The 25,357-nt window shown below is 39.1% G+C and overlaps 2 protein-coding genes and 1 long non-coding RNA gene across 3 annotated transcripts; all 3 read left to right on the top strand.

The window, feature by feature from the left end:
* The first annotated feature begins 7,027 nt into the window (after positions 1-7,027).
* LOC141612408 (AT-hook motif nuclear-localized protein 20) lies at positions 7,028-9,112 on the top strand. The gene has a single exon (XM_074431174.1). It carries the CDS (start codon positions 7,784-7,786, stop codon positions 8,738-8,740), a length of 957 nt encoding a protein of 318 aa, XP_074287275.1. The 5' UTR covers positions 7,028-7,783; the 3' UTR covers positions 8,741-9,112.
* Positions 9,113-11,387: 2,275 nt separating this feature from the next.
* Positions 11,388-13,566, top strand: LOC141612407 (uncharacterized). Its single transcript, XR_012529084.1, has 4 exons — positions 11,388-11,634; positions 12,131-12,169; positions 12,407-12,492; positions 13,310-13,566. It is a non-coding gene; the product is annotated as an uncharacterized LOC141612407 (long non-coding RNA).
* Positions 13,567-18,705: 5,139 nt separating this feature from the next.
* On the top strand, positions 18,706-23,978 carry LOC141614735 (F-box protein At4g09920-like). Its single transcript, XM_074433482.1, has 3 exons — positions 18,706-18,896; positions 19,988-21,031; positions 23,863-23,978. Exons 2-3 carry the CDS (start codon positions 19,996-19,998, stop codon positions 23,976-23,978), a joined length of 1,152 nt encoding a protein of 383 aa, XP_074289583.1. The 5' UTR covers positions 18,706-18,896; positions 19,988-19,995.
* The last annotated feature ends 1,379 nt before the right edge of the window (positions 23,979-25,357 follow it).

The raw sequence follows: 25,357 nt of genomic DNA, 5'->3' as shown, positions 1-25,357 counted from the left end.
ATGGTGACCCTTAAACCCTTTTTATGTCACATACATTTTAGGGACATATGTCTCCCTCTTTACATTTGGTTGTATAATTTGTTATTCGCGACTTTAGCGATGGTTAGGTTATGAAACTTCTAGTTAGACCTTGTATGTTTGACACCTTCCAATTTGGATATCTTTATAACAGGTTCAGGTTTTAAAAATTACAGGTTTTTACCCAAATGAACCTATTACAAACATATCCATGCAGTTTTATTCTAGAATTACGTGTTTACTTTTCCGCAATAAATGAGGGTGTGACAGGTTGGGTTGGAAGTTCGGGGACGAAGTTCTTTTTAAGGAGGAAAGACTGCAATACTCCGTATTTTAGTGGGAGTACTCGGTCGAATACTTGGTTGGTACTCGGCCGAGTGTGTGTTACTCGGCCGAGTGCACTTGACCGAGTAATTCGGTTCAGCAAGTTGACGGTTTCTTTTATGTTTTGACCAAGGATATCGTTATAATGCTTATATCATTTCTAGTTCATTTTAACATCTCTAAAAACCATTTTCTAAACCTAGAGAGAGGGAGAGGAAGAAGAGTGTCGAGCTTTTCATTGGATTGGAGATTTCTCATCTTTTTTTCAACCTAATTCGATTTCCCTGTTTGTAAGTCGATTTCATTACATTGTGTATACTGTTTTAAATCTTCATCTTCAAAAAGTTTGAAAAGAGAGTCCTATTTATTTGATGTCTAGTTTATGCATATCAAATCACGTAGTCAAATTCTTTATGGTTTGTCCTAGGTGATTTATTTATGAACATGTCGCTGAAAAGTCCGCGAATCTGATTTGGTTGTGGAAAATGATTTTAAACCCTAATTTATATATCGATTCAGTTATGGGGCTTTTTAATACATCATCTTTGTATAGTTTAGATGACAATAGGATTTGGAATTACTGAAAAATAATGTCTTAAACTCGTTTTATGAATCAATACTTTTTATGCGACGGTTTCTGTCAGTTTTTGGAAATCAGTCTGAAAATCCTTTATAAGTTTGGAACTTGAGAAAAATACGTTAGATATTATTTGTATCTAAGACTCATGGGGTTCCAATACAATTGGCCTTGCATCAATTAGAGTTTTATGGAATTAGTTATGCATTTTATACCGAGTCTGCCATGTGCTGGAAAATCAGGAAAAGTCGTGTTTGTTCTTTAAGTTGATATTCCTATTAAGTTATGGTGAGTCTAGGTTATGTGCATGATTAATTGATTGAGTAGGTGGTAATTATATATAATTATATTATGTATGTGATAGATATGTGAAGGATCATGATTGATTGCTTGTGTGTGCTTGGATTGCGAAAAGGTGGGTTTCTCCTACTCAGTACTGTTAATTGATTGAGATTGCATATGTTTCATAATTGTTGTTATCTGCTGATCATCGGAGGTTGGGTGTTGTGGTGACGGTGTTGGTGTGGTTGTGTTGTGACGGTTGTGGTATTGTGACAGCTGTGATGCTGTGTGTGATTGTGGTGGAGTCACTTGCGGGAGTGGCTCCACACCCTAGTTCGCCCTCCGTGTAACCCGTCACGGAAGGGGATGTGCACATTAAGGGACAGGGATTGTTAGTCGCTCGTTGATGAGCTGGACTAGGTGGGGATGGGCTGCGGTCACCCACTGACGGCGAGGATTACTTGTTGCGATGGGTAATCTGGCAGTGCTACACACTTCGATGTGTAGTCGGTTATTGTGTGAGATCGGGAGACTGAAGATGGAGGATGATCAGCCGGTTACATTGTTTGTTTGTTTTATCTTGATTGAACGGTACTGACCCCGCGTTGTTGTTTTGTAAAACCTGCGGTGATCCATTCGGGGATGATGAGCAGATTGCGACAGGTAATGCAGATGTTTAGCTATGGGACAGTCATGGGGAGTCATCACCTTGAGTCTAGCTTCCGTTGTTACAAGTTTAGCTGTCTTTAATTTCAATTGTATTGAGTTCCTTACACTTTTATTTTGAGTTGGTCTGAGATTATGTAATCGTTAAAACCCTTATACTTTAATAAAGTTGTTTTGGATTGTTGCTTTTGATATACTATCCTCGGGCAACCGAGATGGTAACAGCCTTTCATACTAGGGTAGTCCTTGTTAAGGTACCTTGGTATTAGGAGGTGTTAAAAGTTTTGCCATGAACGCCACATTGACCTGACGCATCGACCTCAATCCTAAACCTTCCTTTCTTTCCCCCTCGTGACCACATCCCACGACACAAGAGTGAGACCCCGTTTCTCCGGGTCACCCCCCCCCCCCCCCCCCAGAAAACGACGTGCCTTCTTGTCCAGTTCATCACAAGTAGCACGAGGAAGTCTCGCAGTTTGCATAGCATACGAAGGTATAGTGGTATATTTAATGCACTAATATTTAGTTATCTTCTATTCAGCAGTCTTTGGGGTAGAAAAGTTCGTCTCCTTAACCGATTTTTTCAAGTTTGGGGTAGCTGCCGTCGTCCGGCACCCCTTACTACGTGTGTGGATCCTCTCCAGTACCCTTAAAGTACTGGAGGGTCCAGTTGTTATCAACGGCCGAGATTGCTTGGTCTTCCAAAATCTAATGGCCCATATTATATTCCAATGACAATTTTTTTAAAAAAAATACAGCATCTCTTCAGCCTGAATATCCCTGATTCATGGTGATCCAAGGTTGTAGCATGTAGGCTGTAGCCATATCTTGCACAAATACCCACCCCTAAAATCCGGATGAAAGTTTTCCTACCGCCACCTTTACCGTACCGTCGCCTATTTCCGAACCGTTACACTGAGAAGCTATCGTTACCCACCACTTATTTCTATCTCTCCCGTCATAAAACCACCACCACCAAATCCGTGTTCAACCTATCAACTCATGATCCATAGCCGTAATCGTCACCATCACGGCAATAGGTTAGCTATGTCGGAACCGCCTTATTCAAGTTCCGCTTTAATTGTCTTCTTCAAGCAGTATAAAGGCCAAATCATCAGATTCAATAAAAGGGATGATAATTATTTCATAAAAGAGAGAATTTGATTAGTAATTGTTGGCTATGGATTTGGAAGTTGAAAAATTAAAAAGGGTAGATAAGGGAGAAGATGATAAAAATCTGTAGAAATAATAGGACGAATGGGAAGAGGTAATCTCAGCCCTTGTTTTTTTCTTCTGCCACGTGGCACCAGATTAAGGGTGTACTAGAGGTCCAGTTCTTTTCATGAACTGGAGAGGAGCCGGACTCTTACTATCAAGTGGATCCGCCCTGACCAAACATTTTTATAGATTCTTTCTAGTGGAAACAATTGTACTTGAATCCTCTCCAGGTACAGTTTAATCTCCCTTAAAATGGATATATTTGTTCTAACATTCAAAAGGGCTAAGTATCAACCACCTTGTGTATAAGACAAATCTGTTACTTTTATCAATGCATTATAATTTTATTTTATCTATTTAACCATTTTAAATTTACTGGGAGGATCCAAACACGAATCAAGTGTAAGATTTGAGAAGAATATCAAGTAACTTGAATTTTTCATATAACACCAGGCCAGTACACACACCACTAATAAAGTTGCTTGTTTAAGGTCGTCCAATGATCATAAGGATCAAAATCAGTATGATTAATAAGATAATTATTGATAAAAAATGTCAAAGTTGCTAGTCTTTTTCAAGATGCATTTCATGAATAGATATTCTCTCATGAATAGATAATTTTCACTCTAGACGGAGACTATCCGTCTAAAGTTGTAGACGGATAATATCCCTTTCACAAAATAAGAGTGAATAGTGCTAGCGGGTGGGAATTGAGAAATGGATACCCCCACTTGCCCTCCCATTTGCATTTTGTAATAGGATCATTATCCGTTTAAAGTTGTAGACGGATAGTGTCCGTCAATCAGTTAGACCAATTGTGAATAAATTCACTTTGTTTGAATTTAGCATGTTCAATTCAATCTACTTCAAGTCATCAACAACTACATTGATTTAACCTTTCACTGTAACTTTGTACCTTTTCTTACAGTCTGATGTGAATAAATTACTCCTATCAAAATTAAGTGTAGGTGCAGTATTTAATAAAAGAAAAAAGAAAGTAGAAGGTGCTTTGTGCTAAGCTAAAATGGGACAAATGTTGGAGATTTCAAGACCATTTTAGTGTAGTGCTTCACAAGAATGAAAATTTCAATAAATAAAGTGTTACGAATACTTCTGATACTTGAGCCAGGTGTTGCCATTTACCACATTGGGAAATGTATTCAAACTTATGTTATTCCTCTCTACTTGTAACTGGCATGCCTTCGTATACTTTGGAGACTTTTATACTCTTTTTTCGTAATACAGATGTTAATTAACTTAGGCCTGTTCTTTCTGCCTTAATTTCAACTCACTTCAGTTCAGCTCAGATTTATTTAGCTCAGTTCAGTTCAGCTCCATTCAGTTCAGTTCAGCTCTAAAAAGCCAGAAAGAACAGGATCTTAGTAAAATTACGAAAAGTGGTATTTATGTTGTGGGTAGGAGGTTTTGGTTTGATAGCCTGTCTTAAAAGTAGTTAAAATGTAAGATCATTGTGCTTCAATTGACTGTTTATTAATATATTTATATTCTTATCGTTTTTTTCACAAGAAAAAAAAGTAAGGTGGACGGATTTAGAGGGTTTTATATATGTATATTAACGACTTCTGTTACTGGACATCGGCGCGGGCTATCTCGGCCCATACTAGCCTAGCCCGTTAAGCGCGCCCACTCCTCCCCCAACTTGCCATTTGCCAACTTGCCCTCGCCTGCATAGCCTGTACCACCTACTCGAGTCAGGCTCAGGTTCACTCCTTCCCAGCCCGCAAGGCCCTCAAGGCCCTCAAGTCCAATAACACAACCGGGCCGGATCAGAGCCACCACATCCCCAACTTGGCCCGCCTAAGCCCGTCCACCATCAACCGTCGTGTAACCTCGGGGCTTCTCACTTTAACCTGATCTAATGTCCAGGTCTATCCAACATACTACGTTTCATAAAACAGTGATGTATATCACGTGTCAATTTCATATCCGTATTCATTTCGGTACTACCTGATCCGCAATTCCTCAGCCTCCACAGTCCAAAGGCCAAACACAATGACTGGAGTGGTTGTCGGGACATGTAGTCGACTAGCATGGGCATGTTACCCTACCTGAGAAAGTTGATATATTAAGTACATAGAATCAGAAAATATTAAAGGAGACATATAAACACAGTCCCACTATTTAATTTAGCAGTGCATGCTCCTTCTAATCCCAGCCGTTCATTTTCTTTCATACTGGTCTGTGATGGTGGCCATTGGGCCCCTCTACATTCGCCGCTTTCTCCACCAATTACTAACTACTTGGACTTCTTATCAAGTCAAGAACAATTTGTGATTTTATATATATATTTTTTTTCTAAAATAAAATTAAGGACTTATCATGTGCAAAATGCTGCCAACGTTTATCCATTATTAGAATTTAAATAATCTATAATGAATTCATGGGAATATAGAATAAGGTTGTTTATAGGAAACTATTTCATGGTTGAATAATTATTATAGGTTTATAGATTTATATAAAGGGTTTTTCTAAAATGTGCCATAGAGGCAGATGTTAATAACCTTAATAGGGTAAGATTAACAATATATTCTTACTAATTATGGTAACAATGAGTTTATATTTGAATATTTCATGAGAATATGTTGTCAATCCTACTATATTAAGGTTATTAACATGTGCTCTTAGTGCACATTTTAGAAAAACCCTTATATAAAAACTCAGTTTACTCACTCTTTCGTTATCCTCTTGCTTTTAAGTCATGAAAACCAAGCTACATACGTGTTAAAACCGTATTTAAGATAATCCACTGTATAATTATGATCTTGGAATAGAGGGCTAAGAGTTGGTCAGTCAGCGTGGCAAGCCAGGTTTGCTCTAGTTACCACATCGAGCTCAGTTTTCACTAGCCCAGCTAGCTAAGCCAGACAAAAAGAGCTCAATCCAGCGCACCCTCTCCACATGGTTAAGCTCGAACAAGTTTATCGCAGCCTAGCTCGTACAACCACCCACCAGTCTAACTCGTTTGGCCACCTCTACATAGCCATATAGATGTAGCTTTAGCATTTGTGGATTGAATATAAGTATTGATGGGGCATATTCTGCACCCGCTGACCGAGTCAACATATTGAGCAAGGTCAAAAATATCCACAGCAAGTCAACACCTTGGACAGCCTAACCGACGCGCGACCCGGTCGGCTGTCACTGGGTCTCGGCTAGGCAACTAGCCAGCCGGGATACACATCCGCGTACTCACATCCAAGACCCCTCGGCATGGAGTCAACAGGGCCCGCCGGCCTGCCATGGGTCCCCCGGCCGAGGGTAGAACAGTCTTTCCACTTGGCCACTACGTGACAAAAGGTGAAAACCTATAAATAGGAAAGGATCCGAAAATAATCAATTAAACACACTAATCTGGTATAAACTCCCTTATCTCTCTACAATATACTTTGTGCCAAGTAACACACAACTTAATCCCTTTTAAGTTTACTGACTTGAGCGTCGGAGTGAGTTCGCTCGGTACCAAGCCGAGCCCTCAGTTTGTTCATTGTTTCAGGAGAGGCCGAAAGGAAGAGTCAAGCAAAGTCATCATTCTACAAGCTTACGTGGTAACAAACCTGCTCTGGAATTACACCCGGAACAAGTATACTTGCTTTAAGTCTCTAAATTTTTCATAAGTTCAATTGCTTATCAATAAATCGATTTTAATTCGCTTTCTAAAGAAAGTTGAAACAAATTCTCATCAAGAGTTCATCAATTCTACATATATAACTCACATAACGCTAATCAGTCATCAATATCAGTCCATATAGTACTAATATTTTCAACTCATGTACCTATTTTGTATATCCACGATTACTCATCCTATATCCAACTCAAACCCGCATCTGACGACTCCAAATCCCATCCGGGCTCCATAAAAGGGATAGATGGTAAATAAATAGATAATGGTCCGGCCATATACCCTCAAGGCCTCAAAGACTCAAAGTACAAAAAGCGAAATCGAACAATTAAGCTCAAACATACCCTAAAGTTTAAAGACACACAAAAGACCAACACTAAACAGCCCCACAAACTTAAAGGGTCATAAAGGGAAAGAAGAGGCGAAGAGCAGACCTCCCCAGAAAGGAAAACCTAAAACGCTTCTCTTCTTCACTTCAAAACACCAAATTATCCTACTAAAACCGCTTTTCTTTATAATCTCTCAATATTTTATACTTATTCTCCAACAACTTTCCCTTTTCTTCTTCCTTTTCCCTTGCCCCTTGTTTTTTCTCAAAATAATAAAAGTTAGACATAGAGAGAGAATGACCCTTTTACCCCCACTACCCTCTTCTTGACTCCCTTGTTCAAACCTGCTTCCATCTTTGGGGTTTTCTCAAATTTGATCTATTTTAATTTCTTGCAAAATTTTAAAAACTTTGTTGTTTTTGGTGTAATAATTTTCTTTTCCTTTTTTTTTTTCCCTAGAAAATCTTAAAAAGATTTGAAATTTGAATTTGTTGGTAAGAACCAACAAGTTTATTGGTTTCCCATATTACATAGTTTTATTTTATTTTACCTCCTAAATATCATTCAAATCTAACAAAAAGAAAAAAAAAAAAATCTTTGTTGTTAGTTCACCTACCAAAATTGTCAATAATTTGGTTGGGAAAAAAAAAACATCTAGATTTATTATTCAAGTAAAAACCAAATAGAGTGTGAACTTAAAAACACACAGCAACAACCAACACAAAAAAAATGGCAAACAACAACAGATGGTGGGCCGGTAATGTAGCTATTAGAGGAAATGAACAAATATCTCCGTCGCCGAAACAACACAACAATGAAGATCATCAAGCGGAGTCGGATGATAGTCGAGATAACCTTCACGAATCTGAGGATAATCAGAAAACCGCAAGCGGAGGAGGACGAGGAGCCAGAGGCAGAGGAGGAGAAGGAATGGAGTTAGTAGCACATGGAAGCGGAGGCAGTAGCGGAGGAGGCGGAGGTAGGAGACCTAGAGGTAGACCGGCCGGTTCGAAGAATAAACCAAAACCGCCGATTATTATTACGAAGGAGAGTCCGAATGCGTTACGGAGTCATGTTTTGGAGATAAGTACTGGTGCTGACGTGGTTGAATGTTTGTCTACATTTGCGCAACGCCGACACCGTGGTGTGTCGGTGTTGAGTGGGACCGGGATTGTTACGAATGTTGTTCTGAGACAACCGGCTGCTCCCGGTGGTGTTGTTACTCTTCATGGTAGATTTGAGATTCTTTCGCTTTCCGGTGCGTTTTTACCTGCTCCGTCTCCGCCTGGAGCGACGGGGTTGACTGTTTATCTTGCTGGTGGACAAGGGCAGATTGTTGGAGGTGGAGTTGTGGGCCCGCTTGTTGCTTCTGGGCCGGTTCTTGTTATTGCTGCTACTTTTACTAATGCTACTTATGAGCGTCTCCCGGTTGAGGAGGAGACTAGTGGTGGCGGTGGTGGTGGTGGTGGTGGACAGGAGGGTGCTGTTGGTGGGGCCGGGGATGGTGGGGAATCGCAAGCGGTTGCTGAGACTAGTGGCGGTGGTGGTGGTGGTGGGGGTGATGCAAGTGGGGAGACATCAATGACGATGCCAATGTATAACATTCCTCCAAATATGCTTCCTAATGGTCAAATGCCTCCTGATATGTTTTGGGGACCGCCTCCTCGTCCACCTCCATCGTATTGATGTTGTTCAAGTTCTACATGCAATGTGGGTAATGAGGAAGAATGAATTTTGAATTTTGGGGGAGGGATCATGGATGGATGGAATGTTGTTAGTTTAGTGATGGACTAACATGGTTTGGTTTAGTTTAGATTGTTTCGCTTAATTTGGTGTCGGAAGTTAAAATCAGTACTTAGTCGTAGTAGTAGTTGGGTAGTTGATGGTGTGTAAGAAGTAGAACGGAAGTTAATTAGGAAAATCTTTGATTGTTACTCTATTTTCATATAATTTGAGGTGTAATGTAGTATGAATTTTTTTTCTCTGGTTTATCTTGGACTAAGCTAGTGCATGTTAATGAATCACTAATGAAACTAGTTGTGGCGGGTTTCAAATCAAGGCCATTGTTAGTTTGTTACTACTTGAATTGACAACTATCTAGTACCGCTGTTATTGCCAGTTTGTGTTCCTTGGGATAGCTTAGCGCGAGTAATTGAAGATGAATATGGTGAACTGACGATATTTATGGTCGATTTACTTGGTGATAAAGTGTTGCATTCCATTGTAGTCGTAGTGTTTGTTTTTTGTATCAAATGTAGACATGTTGGGCACTTGTAAATTGCGACATTGCATTGATGTGGTCGGCTAGTCCGCGTCGCCACTAGCATTAAGGATACTTGCTGGGATCATACGAGTGTTTGTCTAGGTTCTGACTTATGCGGGAGTAGATGGATATGGGAGGTGTTAAGGTGATTCGTTCTTTGTGTGATGGAACTAGCTTGAGCTGAGAGCTCTTGTTCATGGTACGTGTTGCCCTAGCATATACTCCCTCCGTTTCAGTCATATGCGGGAGTAGATGGATATAGAAAGAGGAGTACAAGTAATGGTCAACCTTAATCTTATTTCTAATTTGTTTTATCACATCCATAAGGATAGGAATCTAGATACACATATGGAAAATGAATCCCATACATATTCATACTCCGTATTTAACTGTGGCGGAACTAAGATTTGACTAGGCAAACAAATGACCGGAAGGAGAAAGTATAAATATTGAGAAACGGGTTTATGGAGGATTGTTTCAGACTAATAGAAATTGTTTTGATATCAACTGATGATTTAATTAAAATCTTAGTACTCTAATAATGGAAAAAAAAAGAATCTGTATCTAATGTATTTTACATGAGACTAATACATCAAACCTTCTAGCAATTGAATTTACATGTATTTATCTGAAATTTTAAAGTTTATAGGTTAGTATATTTGAATTTTTTTGAAATTAAAACTCGGAATTAATTGAATTTATATGCATAGTTTTTAACTATATTGTACTTCCTCCCATCCAGACCAAAGGTTACACAATCAGTCGTACAAAAACTCTACAACTTTATTATAAAACTTAGAAATTACACTATCAGTCGTACAAAAACTGGTTGTAATTTTTTTTAGGGTTTTTTTGTCAAACACAACCTTTAAAAAAAAGTTTTTTTCCAAACACCACCTTTTAAAAAAAAGTTTGTAAAACACAACCTTTAATAAAATTTTGTTTGTTAAACACGACATTTTGGCCGGAGGACTCAACATTTTGCAATGGGGTAACTTTGAGTCGATATTTTAGATAGCAAGCGAGATCGGTTTGAGGTGTTCTTGGACTCGTTGAAAATGTGGCAATACAAGCTTTCCAGACGTTATCAACACGATGGTCAATGGTGGCCTTATGTGGGGTCTATTGCCGTGTAAAGTAAGGCTGATCGGAGAGGCTAGCTGTAAGGCGAGTGGTCAAGGGGTTTTTCGTGGGTCTTTAAATGGGGTTAGGATGTTTTGTTTAGTCTGAAATTTGGTATGTAGGTAGAGGGGAGTGTAAGGTAGGTCGTAGTGGTGTTGTTTGTGGTAGTTGTTGGTTGCAAGTGGTGTTTTGAGGCGAGTGAATTGACCCACGAAAAAAAAATCCTTCTTTTACGTTAGTCTGATTGTTTTTTACCTCCATTCAACTCCCCTCGAACCACCACTTGAAACCAACCACCACAAACAACACAACTAAGACCTGCGTTGCACTCCCCTCTACCCACATACCAAATTTTAGACCAAACAAAACATCCTAATCCCATTTAAATACCCATGAAAAACCGCATAACCACTCGCTTTACAGCTACCCTCTCCGACCAGCTTTACTTTATACAACAATAGACCCCACCACTAGTAGAAAAATGACATTAGGCAAGTTAAAAAGGCTACGGTTGTTCTTAATAACCGTAGCCATTTATAAAAGGCTACGGTTCTTGGCAAATAACCGTAGCCGAATATATGAAAGCTTATAAAAGGCAACGGTCATGGTAATGAACACAAATACTATCTTACAACCAGTTGTATAGTAGCATTGTGCAACCGCCTCAAATTTGTTGAGCTCTTACACAAAGTTGTTGAGCTATTTTACAAGTTATTGACCTATTTTATGAAGTTATTGAGGTTATAATTATTCTGTTAAGCTCAATAACTTTGTATTATAGCTCGATAATTTTGTTAGTAGAGCTCGATAACTTTATAACAAAGTTCAACTACATTGAATAAGTTGTATATACAACCAGTTGTATAATATATTAACTGTGGTAATGAACCGTAGCCTTAAGTAATAAAAATATAAATAATTTTTAAAAAAAAAAAGTAAATATGGAACACAACAGTACAACACACATGTGTTCTTGTATGCTCCGTATTACTCTTATTGCGACCTTTCATTCCCTTCATTCTTATCACCCAAAACCAACTCTTAATTACGACGCTCATGACCTACTAACGACCTTATCTCCACCAACCTCTCACCGACCTCCACCGTGTTATCGCCGGCAGCCATCTCGTCACCGACGGCCCACATCCATCTCGGCGCAATTCGTCAACCTTCCAGTTCGCAATCCCCCAATCAGGTATGATTCTTTTATTTCAATAAGTTTTAAAGTTCTCGAAATTCATATGTTTTTCGAGGATTTTGTTTTTCATTTTTCACTGAATTTTGGTTTTGTATGATGTTTGCGCTTTGTGATTCAGTTATTTTTATCATGCTAGGGTACGATTAAGTTAGTTAGGGTTTTTAATTAAATTTGATCAGTATTAGAGATTGCAATTAGCTTTCCTTGTTATTTAAAAATCAGGGTTTCTTTGTTTTACTTAATTGCTGATAGTTTCCAATCCTTGTCGTTGTTGGATATGTAATTTAATGAATTGGTTAAGAAAATACCATAAATTTGTGCGTTACTCATTTCGTGATTATTACAGGAATCCTTCTTAGTTTTAACATTGTGCAATTGTTGCATCACTTTACTAGAGTTTGGTGTTGTGGAAGTGTTTTTCAATTGGGATCAGTCTATATCCAATATTTGTAAAAGTTAGTCTCTAATAGTGTCTATTTCTCCTTGATCAAAGGTGTCTTTGTCTGCTAATCTTGGTTGCTATCTTGTTCAGGTACGACATCGTGCTTATATCATTTTAATTTTGGTTGTTGGTTTCGCATTCAAGCAGTAGGGATTAGAACCTTATTGAAAAATAAATGAATTGCATTAGCTTTCCTTCTTATCCTCATTGACAAATTGTTATAGAAGATTTAGAACCTTATTGAAAAATAAATGAGTTTAGAATACAAAATTTCTATTTTTTATTCTATGCAACTGATGACATCTTTTAAATATACAAATCATGCAGTAGGGACTTCAGCGTTAGACAAGCAGAATCGATCTATCTATGGTGAAATATAAAACTGCATTGCTGAAATTTCGTATGCTTGTCAGGTTTCCCTCTCAAGTCTTAAGAAGTGGAGTTTTATGAGTATATATTTGTTTATGATATTGATTGGTAATGAGTTTAGTACCTAGCTATGTTATCCCCCGAACTCCTCTAATGATAGTAATGGTATTATGTTTACCATCAGATGGTCTCTCACAAGACCAACTTGAGGTTTAGTCATATTGTAATTTGTAAACACCCTACTCACATATTGTGATACATCGTCACTGTTCAGTGAATATGATCATTTAGTTTTGTTAGCTTATGATGAATGGGTCACCAATTTTGGTGCAATTTTTATGCTTATTTTGTTGCCCTCATTTCATCTCAGTATGTTTGTTCATTCCATTCATTCCATCTCAGTGACTATGATCATTTAATCGTGTTAAGTAATTGCTAGAAAAGTATTGTAGTCACATAGCCTTAATTATTTTGCCTTAATTTTGTTTATGACATCAAGTGAACTTACCAGGGGTGGATTTCGTAATTGGAGTAATATTTGTTGTATACTTCTATATGATTGTATTCTGAACTCCTTGTGCTATTTCTTGAATTATGTGTTGCTGTTTGTTGGTTACGCTTGTGTTGCTGTTTGTAGATTGTTCATTAACTTTGATCTTCCTCATCTCAGCAGAAATAAATTCTTTTGTTGTCCAAATTTATGCATGCTGCTTATCCGTAGCATAATGCAAGTCTTATGTTTTGCATTGATGTGTGCCTTGCATACGTGCCCTTCCTTCTCCTTTTTTTTGTTTTCATGCATGTATTAGACTTTGTTTCTTTAACAAACGTAGTTTTACATATATTTTTTCAATGTTGTAGGTGAAAAATAACAAGACGGCTGAAGGTCATCAAGTTTTCAAGAGAAGCATGAAAATAAATGACGGGTGATCTATTAACATAGACTTATCATTTTTTCGGATGTATTTTGTGACCGTGAAATATTAGTTTATGTTGTTGAGCAAGTTGAATTATATATTGAGATATGTATGGTTACTGTGCTTGTTAGTTTATGTTATGAAATGGACTAATTGTAATTGGTTTCGTATTCTCTATTAATCCAAGTGGTTTTGCTTCGATTGGTGGTGCAATGTAAATTGTATCTGAGATTATTAATTGCAATTCGGTGGCTTCTGTTTGCGACTACGGTTTGTTGAATAGGGGCAAAAGGCGAAGAGGGGCAAAAAATGGGCATTTTTTTTTTTTATACAAAAGCATGTGGTTTTGGCTACGGTTGTACTCTTGTAACCGTAGCCTTTTATACAGTTATGGCTACGGTTAATTGTTAAGAACCGTGGCCTTATGTATACTTTTGGCTACGGTTGACAACCGTAGCCTTTTCTTCTCCACTTAAGGCTACCCCCTGATTTACTACGGTTGTACAACCGTAGCTTTATGTCAATTTTAACCGTGGCCGTATGTCATTTTTGTACTAGTGCATTTCCCTAGATATTTTCTTACGAAGCTTTGTTATAGCATCTATAACTGCTTCCGGTTTTGGAGGGCAGCCCGGCAAATAGACATCCACGGGAATTAGTTTATCGACCCCGAACAAGATCTTTGTAGGAATCGGTACTGAACATCCCCCCGGTAATTGTACACGCTCCCATAGCAATAACATATTTAGGTTCGGGCATTTGCTCATATAATCTCACTAAAGAAGGCGCCATTTTCGTTGTTACTATACCGGCTGTTAAAATTAGGTCCGCTTGTCTAGGGCTCGATCTTGGTACCAGCCCATAACGGTCAAAGTCGAATCGCGAGCCTATTAATGAAGCAAATTCAATGAAACAACACGTAAGGCCACCTTTGACAATCATGTTGATAACCCCTGGAAAACTTGTATTTCCACCTTTCCAACGAGTCCAAGAACACCTCAAACCGACCACGGTTGCTATCTCAAACATCGACTCAAAGTTACCCCATTGCAAAATGTTGAGTCCTCCGACCAAAATGTCGTGTTTGACAAAAAAATAATTATTAAAGTTTGTGTTTTACAAACTTTTTTTTTTTTTTGACAGATGTGAAGAAAGAGTTTTACATTATAGTGGTACGGCTAATTAAACCATACCTATAGACTACAACATAAAACACTAGAGTACTACTACTAACATAAACTAAAACAAGGTAAAAATTGCATCGGTTAATAACATAGTGCTGATGGCGTAAGACGGAAGTTTGAACACGCTCTTCGAAAACAAAATCTACCCCAATCGCTAATGGATGAGCAACGCCGGCCAAAGAAAATACCCATCATTGTTTGTCTTGATTGATGTAGTTTCGGAGAAATACCTGCAACAAAACCCAAGAAAGGGTCTCGGAGATTCATCTCCTTGGCTGTGAAAATCTTCCTCAGAAAGCCAACGAACCTCCACAAACTCATTGTTACTCATCTTTATTGATACAACTTCGGAGAAATACCTGCAACAAGACCTAAGAGAGCGTCTCGGAGATTCATCTCCTTGGCTGTGATACATCTCATCTGAATACCAACGAGCCCCTTGACCCAATGAGAGAGAACAAAGTGCACTTACGCCCCAAGGACGTAGAAAGAAAAGGCGGAAAACAGACCACAAAAATCTGTCTCCAAAGGAGAGCAAACTCCTACACTTTAGGACACAACTCCTGCTGACCAGAACCTCATAACCAAGAAAAGCGATTAAAAAGGTAGAAAACAAAGGGGAAAACCATATAAACATCCCCTAACCAAAACTAACTCAAGAGACAGCAGTGAGTTGGGCTCAACACTGTCCCGATGCAAAGTACCATTCATCCTCGGGGATAAGGGGACATGACACCCCAAACCATCCACTAGAGCTTATTATTTGAATTAACAAAAAACAGAAAAAGACCCCTTGAAACCAACGAACTACCACCCCAATGGGTAAGGGACAGGACACCCTTAGCCAATAAGATATTATTATTAAAAACTGGACAAGACGAGGAAACCCAATGATTATGAGACGGACACCCATAACCAAAAAGGGGTTATTATTGATAAAAAAAGAGAAGAAAGCAGCAGCATGAATGTTAAAATTTAGACCACTGAAGCCATCCAAACTAAACACCTCGTCCACCCCAACTCAGACCACCCCGATCACCCCTCAAAGACACAACACCAACACTAACCCACTCCGTTCAAGGACCATGGCAAACCCACCACACCAACCAAAGCAAAAAAAAAAACAAATCGCCATCACCAACGGACGCGACCACCATTGACAACCACTGACAACACCCCGACGAATTCCCAACAACAACACAACCGATCTTTTACATGCAACCACACTAAGCAACTAAAACCCAAGCTAAAACCTTTCAAAATGCAAAATGGAGCCCATAAGTGGGGGAAGGGGCGAGGGGAGGGCAACACCATATCACTCCAAATGTAACACCAGACAATGACAGAAAGATGGATTATGTCCATCCCAAGGACAAGATAGGTCGTGGAAGGGGCGAGGGGAAGGGGAACACCATATCGACCCAAAGAAAACGAGCATAACCACCATGACACAAACAAAATGGGTTAAACCCATCCCATAAACCGACGAACATTAAGCAGACCCGGGCCAAAACGCCTTACCGGGGGCGGGGGAAGGAGCCAGGAGCCGGGGAACACACATGCAGCAACTGGGAACCAGGGGAGCGTCCGGGACAGATGGGTCACACCAATCCGACAGCCACAAAACACCAAACCGACTATCACAGAACACCACCGGAGAAGGAGAACATCATGTGAGCAGCCCATAGGACCCGGGAACGAGCAGAATCAGAGATTTGAAAAGTGATCAGAGGGTGAGACGATCAGTCGCCAGAGATGAGCCAAGGGATGAGCCCATCTCCGGCGATGGGGTCGCAGAAAGTGGGGGGGGGGGGGGGGACTGAGGGTGGAAGGAGGCGGCGGCGGAAGCAAAGAAAATTAGGTTTTTAGGTTTTGGTGTTTAGTGAGAAGGGAGATAATTATTTTAGAGAGAGAAAACTCCCTAATATTTCTATTTACACCATTTAAAGGTTGTGTTTGACAAAAAAAACTACAACGTGTGAGAAATAACCATAGTAGTCTAGATCAAAACAAAAGGTGCAACTAACTTGACTGGTAAAGTGATAAATGTGATACTCATGATCTCGTTTCAATACTCGTTATCAATATATTTGCATTAAAGCTCCCTTTGCACAAAAACAATGGGAATCGTTTGGTTTAATTAAGGAACTTCAACTTTCTATCTACTCCAAATTCATATGAATTATTAAGTTCCGTCATTTAATTCAGGTAAATTTAGCAAACTCGTTTGGTTTTCAATGAAGGAATTGAGTTCCACATGAATTTCGATTCCTACATTTTCAGTGAAATATGTGATACAAAATAAAGTTGCTGGTGCATGTTTCTTACTACAAAAACGAGATCTCAATTATCTAGTGTTATTTTATTATGCAATTAGTTGTTATTGTAATACTACGGTTTTCTATGTCTTTAGTACTCTATCGAGTGGGGCTTACTCTGTCGATTAAGTGAGTTTTGGTTACGAATTAGTAGCCTGTCTAATGGGTACTCGATCGAGTATGTGTGTCACTCGATCGATTAGGGGGCACTCGATCGAGTAAGTAACTTACTCGATCGAGTAAGTTACTCTTTACGGGTTAATTGTCGGGGTTTGATAGCAACGCGAGAAGATTATAAAAACATATTTCGTCATTTCTTTTTCACTCTTACTTCTTTCTAAACTATTCACAAGAGAACACATGTTACGTAGCCTTCCCTTCTCAAATTGCTATCAAATCCTAAGGGTTAGAGTCGTCGGATCGTTGAGTTCTTTACGCCGTTGAGACCGTCGCATTGTGGGTAAGATCCTTGTACAGTTTTTATGTCGCTTCATTGAGTTTGGTTGAAACCCTAATTGGGTATTTTGGGGGTTTTGGGGAGTATGATGTGTATTAGATAGTAATTGTATGATTGTGTGATTATAGGAGGCGATTGCGTTGAAGAACGGTTTTGATTAGCTAATTGTAACGATCTTGGTTATTTGCTTATTCCAGGTAGGATTTCCTACTCAGTTATTGGTTATATGTATGTTGGTTGGTTGATTGATTGTTGTTGGTTGTTGATTAATAACATTTGTCTATATCGTATTGGATTCGGTGGTTGGTAATTAATGTTGTATAATGTGGTTGATTGTGATTGTTTGTCCGTGGTTTGCGAGGTGCGTTCTCGGCTGAGTGGAGTCACTTGCGGGAGTGGCTTCACGCCCTTGATTCGCCCTCTGTGGAACCCGCCACAGAGGGGATCTGTACATTAAGGAACATGGGTTATCGCTCGGATGAGATGAGCGGGGCTTAGGTGGGAACGGTTGCGGTCCCCCACTGGCGGTGAGGAATATCTGTTGCGATGGATATTCTGACAGGGCTGCACACTTTAGTGTGTAGTCAGGTGTGTGGAGTTGTGACGGAGTTTGGGTAATGTGTTTGTATCTTATATATTGTATTTTGTGTAATCAGTAACTGACCCCGTTTAAATATTTTAAAAACTGTGGTGATCCATTCGGGGGTGATGAGCAATTGTCTAACAGGTATACTATGGATGCGCGCGGGATTAGTTGGGGATGGAGTTGCCACGAGTCTGATAGTAGTCTTCCGTTGTGTTGTCATAATACTTTTGTTACTTTAGTTGTAGTTTGGTTTTAGAACGGTTGTACTTTACTTACAGTTGGTTTTGTTATGTAATCACTTAACCTTATCTATTAAAATACGTTCTTTTATAGTCTATTTGATATACATTGCCTCGGGTAATCGAGATGGTAGCATTCTCATGCATTAGGTGGTCTTGGTAATGCACTTGGTGTATGAGGGTGTTACAGTTATTTTCTTCCTTAATTTATGTTATCTTATTTAGCAAATAATATCTTTAGAAGATAGTTTGTGTGACCTGAAAGACAGCCTTTTTCGAGTCCTATAAAGACCGAATAACTGCCAATATATTAGTCAGATTATTGAATATTGATTAAGAAAAACAGAAACTTTGCTACGTGCAATTGTACTATTCGGATCGACGCGTTTCGTTCCAACTCTAGTTCTTGTTTGACGTGTTTTCAAACATTAACTCGATCAACTAACAATAGGTTTTGCGAAATTGATCACCATTGAATGATCTATAGGTCTAGATCGGTCAAATATCCCTTTTTCATTATTATTTGTTATTCTATTAAACCGCTTCCATGTAATTTTCATATCAATATGGCAATCAAACAACTTTTTTATTTAAAATCATAGATTTTCCACTGATGAGTGTAATTTAGTATTGGGAATTGCCAAAGGTGAGGGAAGCTAATCATAGATTTTCCCAGCACTCCAGCAGTTCAATTTAACCCTTAAAACCAAGATTTTATCCATTCCAATTTTCAACCAGGAAAAAGAGGTAATTTCTTTCTATTATTTACTTTATTTTTCAATATGGTCAATATTATATGTGGAGGTCTGACTTCTGTTCATTTCCCTGAAATGTAAGCATCAACTCCACTGATAAAACGTTTCCTTTATTGTTGGTTTTAATTGGGTGAATGTTAAATTGATGGCTTTGATTGTTCATCATTTGAGTATGGATTAATAATACTACTTATACTAGTATACTACCTCCGATTATTTGGAAATGCATCGTTTACTTTTTGCAAAAACGGTTTTTCTTACGTGTGCCCTGAAGGCAAATATTAATAAGTTAATTATAGAAAGATTTAAAAGAATTTATCATCATAAATTGAGGTGTTAACGCATTTTTACCATAATGCATTCTTGTGAATCATTCTTTAATTAGCTTATTAACGTGTCTTGTTAGAAAAACCGTTATACTCCCTCCGTCCCAATCAATTGTTCTCCTTTGGTTTTGGCACAAAGACCAAGGAAAGAGGAGATACCAATTACTAAATGACATGTGGATCAAATTGAGTGGGAATGATCAAAATGTTCATTAAATGCATTTCTAAAATAGAAAGGACAATAATTGACTGAAACACCCTAAAATGGAATAGGACAACAAATGACCGCGACGGAGGGAGTCGTAAATAGGCCCAAAACGAAATATGGAGCATAGCGGGCATTTTTTGAGAATCAGAGGGAGTACTTTACAAAAACGCTTTTCGGGTGCGCCTATTGCTCAGTGAGACACTAGCCTAAACGCCTCGGTATATCTTAATTGCACCTTGTAGATAAGGTGACTAGGGAGGCATGCAATGATGCAATTTTGACACTTATTTTATTGTGTATCTTATGCTTAGATTTTGTATGATCAAATTGGAAAATTGGGAATTGTTGGACAAAATTTTGTTTTGAAAATACAGATTAGTTAGCAAAAACAGTGTGCCTCAGTGCCACAGGCCGTCATCGCCTCAGTGCGCCTCACACATTCCAAAACTACGAAAATGGGTGGGGAAAGTGTTGATTACCAGGCTATCCGCTTGATATGAATGTATTGTATGTGTAAAGTTATTCCTTGATTTTGCATGTACATTTCAGGTAGAGGGATGAGCTCATCTAGAGAACGTGGTAAGTATGTCGTTTATACAAGAAGACGCTGTTTGGATAGGATCAGCAGTTTACCTGATGAACTCCTTGCTCACGTGCTTTCTTTTCTACCAACAAGATGTGCGGTGAGCACAAGTGTTCTCTCAACTAGATGGCGGCACCTTTTTACACTGTCGACTTCTCTTTGTTTTGACGATACCCCATGTTTTGATGGTGGACCATATTTTCCTGGTTCCATTAGGCGTAGGGAAATTAAGAAAATAGACGCAGGTCAGAAAAGGAGATTTAGGAAGTTTGTTGAAAAGGTTTTGGAATTGCATCAAATCGTTCCCATAAAAAAATTTAGTCTAGTCTGTCAAGGTGACTATGATAAGTCGGATATAAACGCTTGGGTTAGTTTTGCGGTGCGAAAGGGAGTTGAAGATCTTCATTATCAAGTTAATGTGCAGGAGGATCACGAGCCTCCCGATGACATTTTTGAGTGTGAAACACTTGTGAGATTGAAAATGATTGGTCTTGGGGAATATATTCTTGAAATTCCTTTATCAGCCTGCTTTCCAAGACTCAAGATCCTTCATCTCGATGATGTCAGTATCTTCGAATATGATGATGATGATGATTCAGTGGAAAGATTGTTTTCTGGCTGTGAATTGCTTGAGGAATTGACTCTCAAGAAATGCAAATGTGATACTCACCGTCATGTTATGCTTTCGACCAGAGTACTTAAAATTCTAAGAGTAGAAAGTTGTTCATTTGAAAAGGGTGTATTTGAGATTGATGCCCCTAATTTGACCCATTTAACCCACAAATTCAACTCTGGTATAAAAATTGTTCCGTCATGGAAAGACTCTTGCTCTCTTGCTGAGGCAGAGCTATATTTTTGCTATGATACAGAAGATGACAATTATGAAGGTGCTCTCCGGTATGACTTTGAAGTTTTGAAAGCGGCTGCACATAAAGTCACAGAATTACATCTTACTGTAAGAAAGGTAAATGCAGTAACTAGAGAAGGACCAGAAATACCAAAAACGAAAGGTAGTGACGTGGTGCGGAACCACTGCCTTGAAAACTATTATTCCGGTACGACCGTGGTGGCGATCAGCAACGACCGGTAGTTCCCCAAGGATTACACTACTGCTGCCCCTCAGAATCGCCCACTCGAAACTGAAGGACCTGGAACAGATCAGAACTTTACCCAGAATATTTAGAGAGACGAGAAAGAGAAAGAAAGAAGAAGTATGCTGTAGTTGTGTGTAAAGAGTGAAAGCAGTCGCTCTATTTATAGCAAAATAGGGCAACAGACGGAGCCAAAAACTGCTCCATAAAAGCAGCAGTCAAGGACGTATTTAGTGGAGCATTAACAGCACCCACTAACAGTCACATTTGACTGACTGTTACTCACACACAACTAGGTTGGACAGCCCACTTCACACACAAGCCCAAAAAGATAAAAAGGGGCCTTTGGCCCGCACCGCAGGTGCTCTACCCAAACCCGAGCCCGAGCTCGAGCCGGGCCGGGCCGGCGCGCGCGCGCGTGTGTGTGTTTGGACCCAAACCCACAGGCCCAATACTTCCAACAAAAGCCTCCTTGGTCCACACAATTAACTAGTGGGAGACAATAGTCAATATAAACTGACCAAGGCAACACTAACCCACCGATGTGGGACAAGTATTGAAAACTTGGATAAACCAAGTTGGCTTTTACAGCCATCTTTTCCAACAATCCCCCACAGATGGCGAAGAAAAGCAAAGAGAAGAAAATTCTGAGTAAAGGAAAGTTTGGACACTTAGGTATCAATATCTTTCGATTTGAATTGACACTTTAGTGAAGTGAGGAAACAACTTACTTACAGCGAGAGAATATCTTGCGATTTGAATTCCTAACTGAGCTTCAGTCGATACCCCCCACAACACATATCATACCTTCGAATTTGATCGTTCCGCGATTTCAGAGTGCAACGCGCTCTTTAGAGCTTATGCGTTACCTTGGTACTAATAGATGTGTTCACAAGACTTCTCATAGTCTTGGGATCATCACAACTACGTAGGTGGCTCAAGTGCTTCCCAGTAGCACTTCTCACACGAGCCATTAAGGACATAAGTCCAACCTGGTGTATAATTCATCAAGTGCGTCTCAAAAGCACCACCATAAAGGCTATGAATCATACTACGCCATAGGAATAGAAACTTTGGACCTAGTCAGACATCAATCTTGACTTAAGGACCTAAGCCCCATTCCCCTCGACGTGTCAACGACTAATCTCTTAGTCAACCCCTTAGTAAAGGGATCGGCAAGATTACTTTCGGACTTCACATAGTCCACAGTAATCACTCCGTTCTCAAGGAGTTGTTTAACTGCAGCGTGCCTTATTCGCATGTGTCTCTTTTTCGCATTATAGACACTATTCTTTGCAACGCCAATAGCGACTTTTCGAGTCACACAAAGATGGAGACCGGTGTAAGCCGTCCTCCCCATACTGGTACATCAGCCAATAGGTTTTTCAACCACTCAGCTTCTTGTCCTGCCAACTCAAGAGCTATGAACTCCGACTCCATGGTAGAGCGTGCTATACAAGTCTGTTTAGAAGACTTCCACGATATGGCACCTCCACCCATGGTGAAGACATAACCACTAGTAGAACATATCTCATCGTTACCTGCAACCCAATTTGCATCACAATATCCTTCTAACACAAAGAGAAATTTACCATAATGCAAACACAGATCAACTGTTCCTCTTAGGTATTTTAACAAGCGACGAAGAGCATTCCAGTGTTCAATGTTAGGGTTATGTGTATAACGACTCAGTCTACTAACTGCATATGCAATATCTGGTCGAGTACAGTTCATCAGAAACATCACACTACCTAGGATTTTAGCATACTCTTCTTGGGAAACACTCATTGCAGTTTTTACACAAATGTATACTAGAATCATAGGGTGTTCTAGCAGGCACAACATCAAAGCAGTTAAACTTTTTCAACACTTTTTCAACATAATGAGATTGACTTAGACATATTCCATTGGGGTTTCGGATGACCTTAACTCCTAGGATAACATCAGCTTCTCCTAAGTCCTTCATCTCAAAATGTGATGACAAAAATTCTTTGGTTCTAATTATCACTTCTAAATTATTACCAAGTATTAACATGTCATCAACATATAGGCATATAATTACACAATCAGATCCCATTATTTTTGAATAAACACATGAATCAGAATTGTTAACCACATAGCCATTACTTATCAAAGTGTTGTTAAATTTCTCATACCACTTTGTTTAGGTGCTTGTTTCGATCCATAAAGTGACTTGTTCAGTTTACACACTTTACTCTCTTGACCCTCAATCACAAAACCTTCAGGTTGAGACATATAGATCTCTTCCCTTAGTTCACCATTCAAAAAGGCAGTTTTAACATCCATCTGATGTATAACAAGGTTATGAATAGCAGCTAAGGCGACAAGAGTCCTAATAGTCGAAATTTTGGTCACAGGAGAGTAAGTATCAAAGTAATCAATACCCTTCTTTTGTGTAAAGCCTCTAACTACAAGTCTAGCTTTGAACCTCTCTATTGTACCGTCAGGTCTCATTTTCTTTTTAAAGATCCATTTACTTGTAATGGGTTTACTACCTTTAGGTAAATCAGTCAACTCCCAAGTCTGATTTGACACAATAGAGTCAAGTTCACTTTTAATAGCATCTTTCCAAAAATTAGCATCAATGGATTTCATTGCCTCACTATAGGTTTTTGGGTCATCTTCTATTAAAAAGGTGAAACAAACTCATCACTAGCACGACAAAGTGTATCCTAGTTCAGACAACATAGTTGTATCATAATCATCACCAAAGTTCTTTGGGCATCTAGGTCTTTTACTTCTTCTAGGTTCAACAGAAACATCACTAGAAGTGCTAGCACTAGCATGTGAAGACATATCAGACGATGCAACAGGTAAACTAGGAGATGGTACAACAGTTTTATGAAAAGGAAAAACATGCTCAAAAAATTCGGCATCTCTAGCCTCAGATATAGAACGGTCACTCAAAGACATAAATCTATAAGCAGAGCTATTTTGAGCATAACCTATAAATACACAATCATAGGTCTTAGGTCCAACGGTAGGTCTCCTAAAATCAGGTAAGCCCACTTTAGCCAAACACCCCCACACTCTAAGATAACTTAGGTTAGGAGGATAGCCCTTCCAAATCTCATAGGGGGTCTTGTCAATTTTCTTATGAGGTACACGGTTAAGAATGTGACAAGCAGAAAGTATTGCTTCCCCCACATATCGTCGAGATAGGCGAACTTAAAAGCATAGCATTCATCATTTCTTTTAAGGTTCTATTTTTACGTTCAGCTACACCATTGGATTGGGGTAAGTAAGGTGGACTAGTCTCATGTATTAAACCGTTTGCAGCACAAAAGTCGGCTAGATAACTGGATTTATACTCACCACCTCTATCAGACCTTACCCTTTTAATTTTTCTGTCAAGTTGGTTCTCAACTTCATTCTTAAAGATTATAAAAGATTGTTCAGCTTCATCTTTAGTCTTAAGCAAATAGACACGGGTGTATCTAGAACAGTCATCTATAAACGTAACATAATAATTCTTGCCACCTCTACTTGCAACATTTTTGAAGTCGGCTAGGTCGGTGTGAATTAACTCAAGAAGACTCGTGTTCCTAGTAGTCACAGGTTTACTAGGCTTCTTTGTAAACTTAGCCTCAACACAGCTAGCACATTTAGAGAATTCTTGACTCGTCAAACTCGGAATTAAGCTCATAGTTCTAAGTTTTTTAATATAATCCACATTCACATGACCTAATCTACCATGCCAAACATCAATAGACTCGATATATAAGCGAGAAGAGGATGCAATATTATTAATAGCGAGAATCGGTGTTCAATACAAAAAGACCCCCAAAAAGATAACCCTTGCCCACAAATTCCCCATTACGCGACATTACCACCTTGTCGGCCTCAAAAACAAGTTTCAAACCACTTTGTTTAACAAGGCACCGGACACAAGGTTTCGACGCAATGAGGGTACAAATAAAATATTACTGAGAGCAAGTGTTTTCCCGAGGTGAGTTTGAGAAAGATCTTGCCTTTGCACGTGATCTTTGCGGATGAAGAATTACCCATGTAGACGCATTCCCCATCAAAGAACTTCCTCGAACTCAAAAATAAACCCCTATCAAAGACAGAGGTGTCTCGAAGCTCCAGATATCAAGACCCATTCAAAGAACATTACCCACCAGATTAGCTTCCACAACCACAAATGCAATAACATCATCATCACAAAGAACATTGGCCTCAAAGTGATTTCTTCTAAGAACATTGGTAGGCTTTGTGTCCAGG

This window comes from Silene latifolia, chromosome 11 (assembly GCF_048544455.1).
Source record: "Silene latifolia isolate original U9 population chromosome 11, ASM4854445v1, whole genome shotgun sequence".
NCBI lineage: Eukaryota > Viridiplantae > Streptophyta > Magnoliopsida > Caryophyllales > Caryophyllaceae > Silene > Silene latifolia.
Note: the sequence above shows the minus strand (reverse complement) of the source record. Positions and strands in the feature narration are given on the sequence as shown.

Bases quoted from the DNA above. Each gene is read 5' to 3' on its own strand.
- LOC141614735 (XM_074433482.1), top strand. From the start codon at position 19,996: ATGAGCTCATCTAGAGAACGTGGTAAGTATGTCGTTTATACAAGAAGA. The intron at 21,032-23,862 runs GTAGTGACGTGG...TTGGGCATCTAG, and splicing joins AGAAATACCAAAAACGAAAG to GTCTTTTACTTCTTCTAGGT.
- LOC141612408 (XM_074431174.1), top strand. From the start codon at position 7,784: ATGGCAAACAACAACAGATGGTGGGCCGGTAATGTAGCTATTAGAGGA.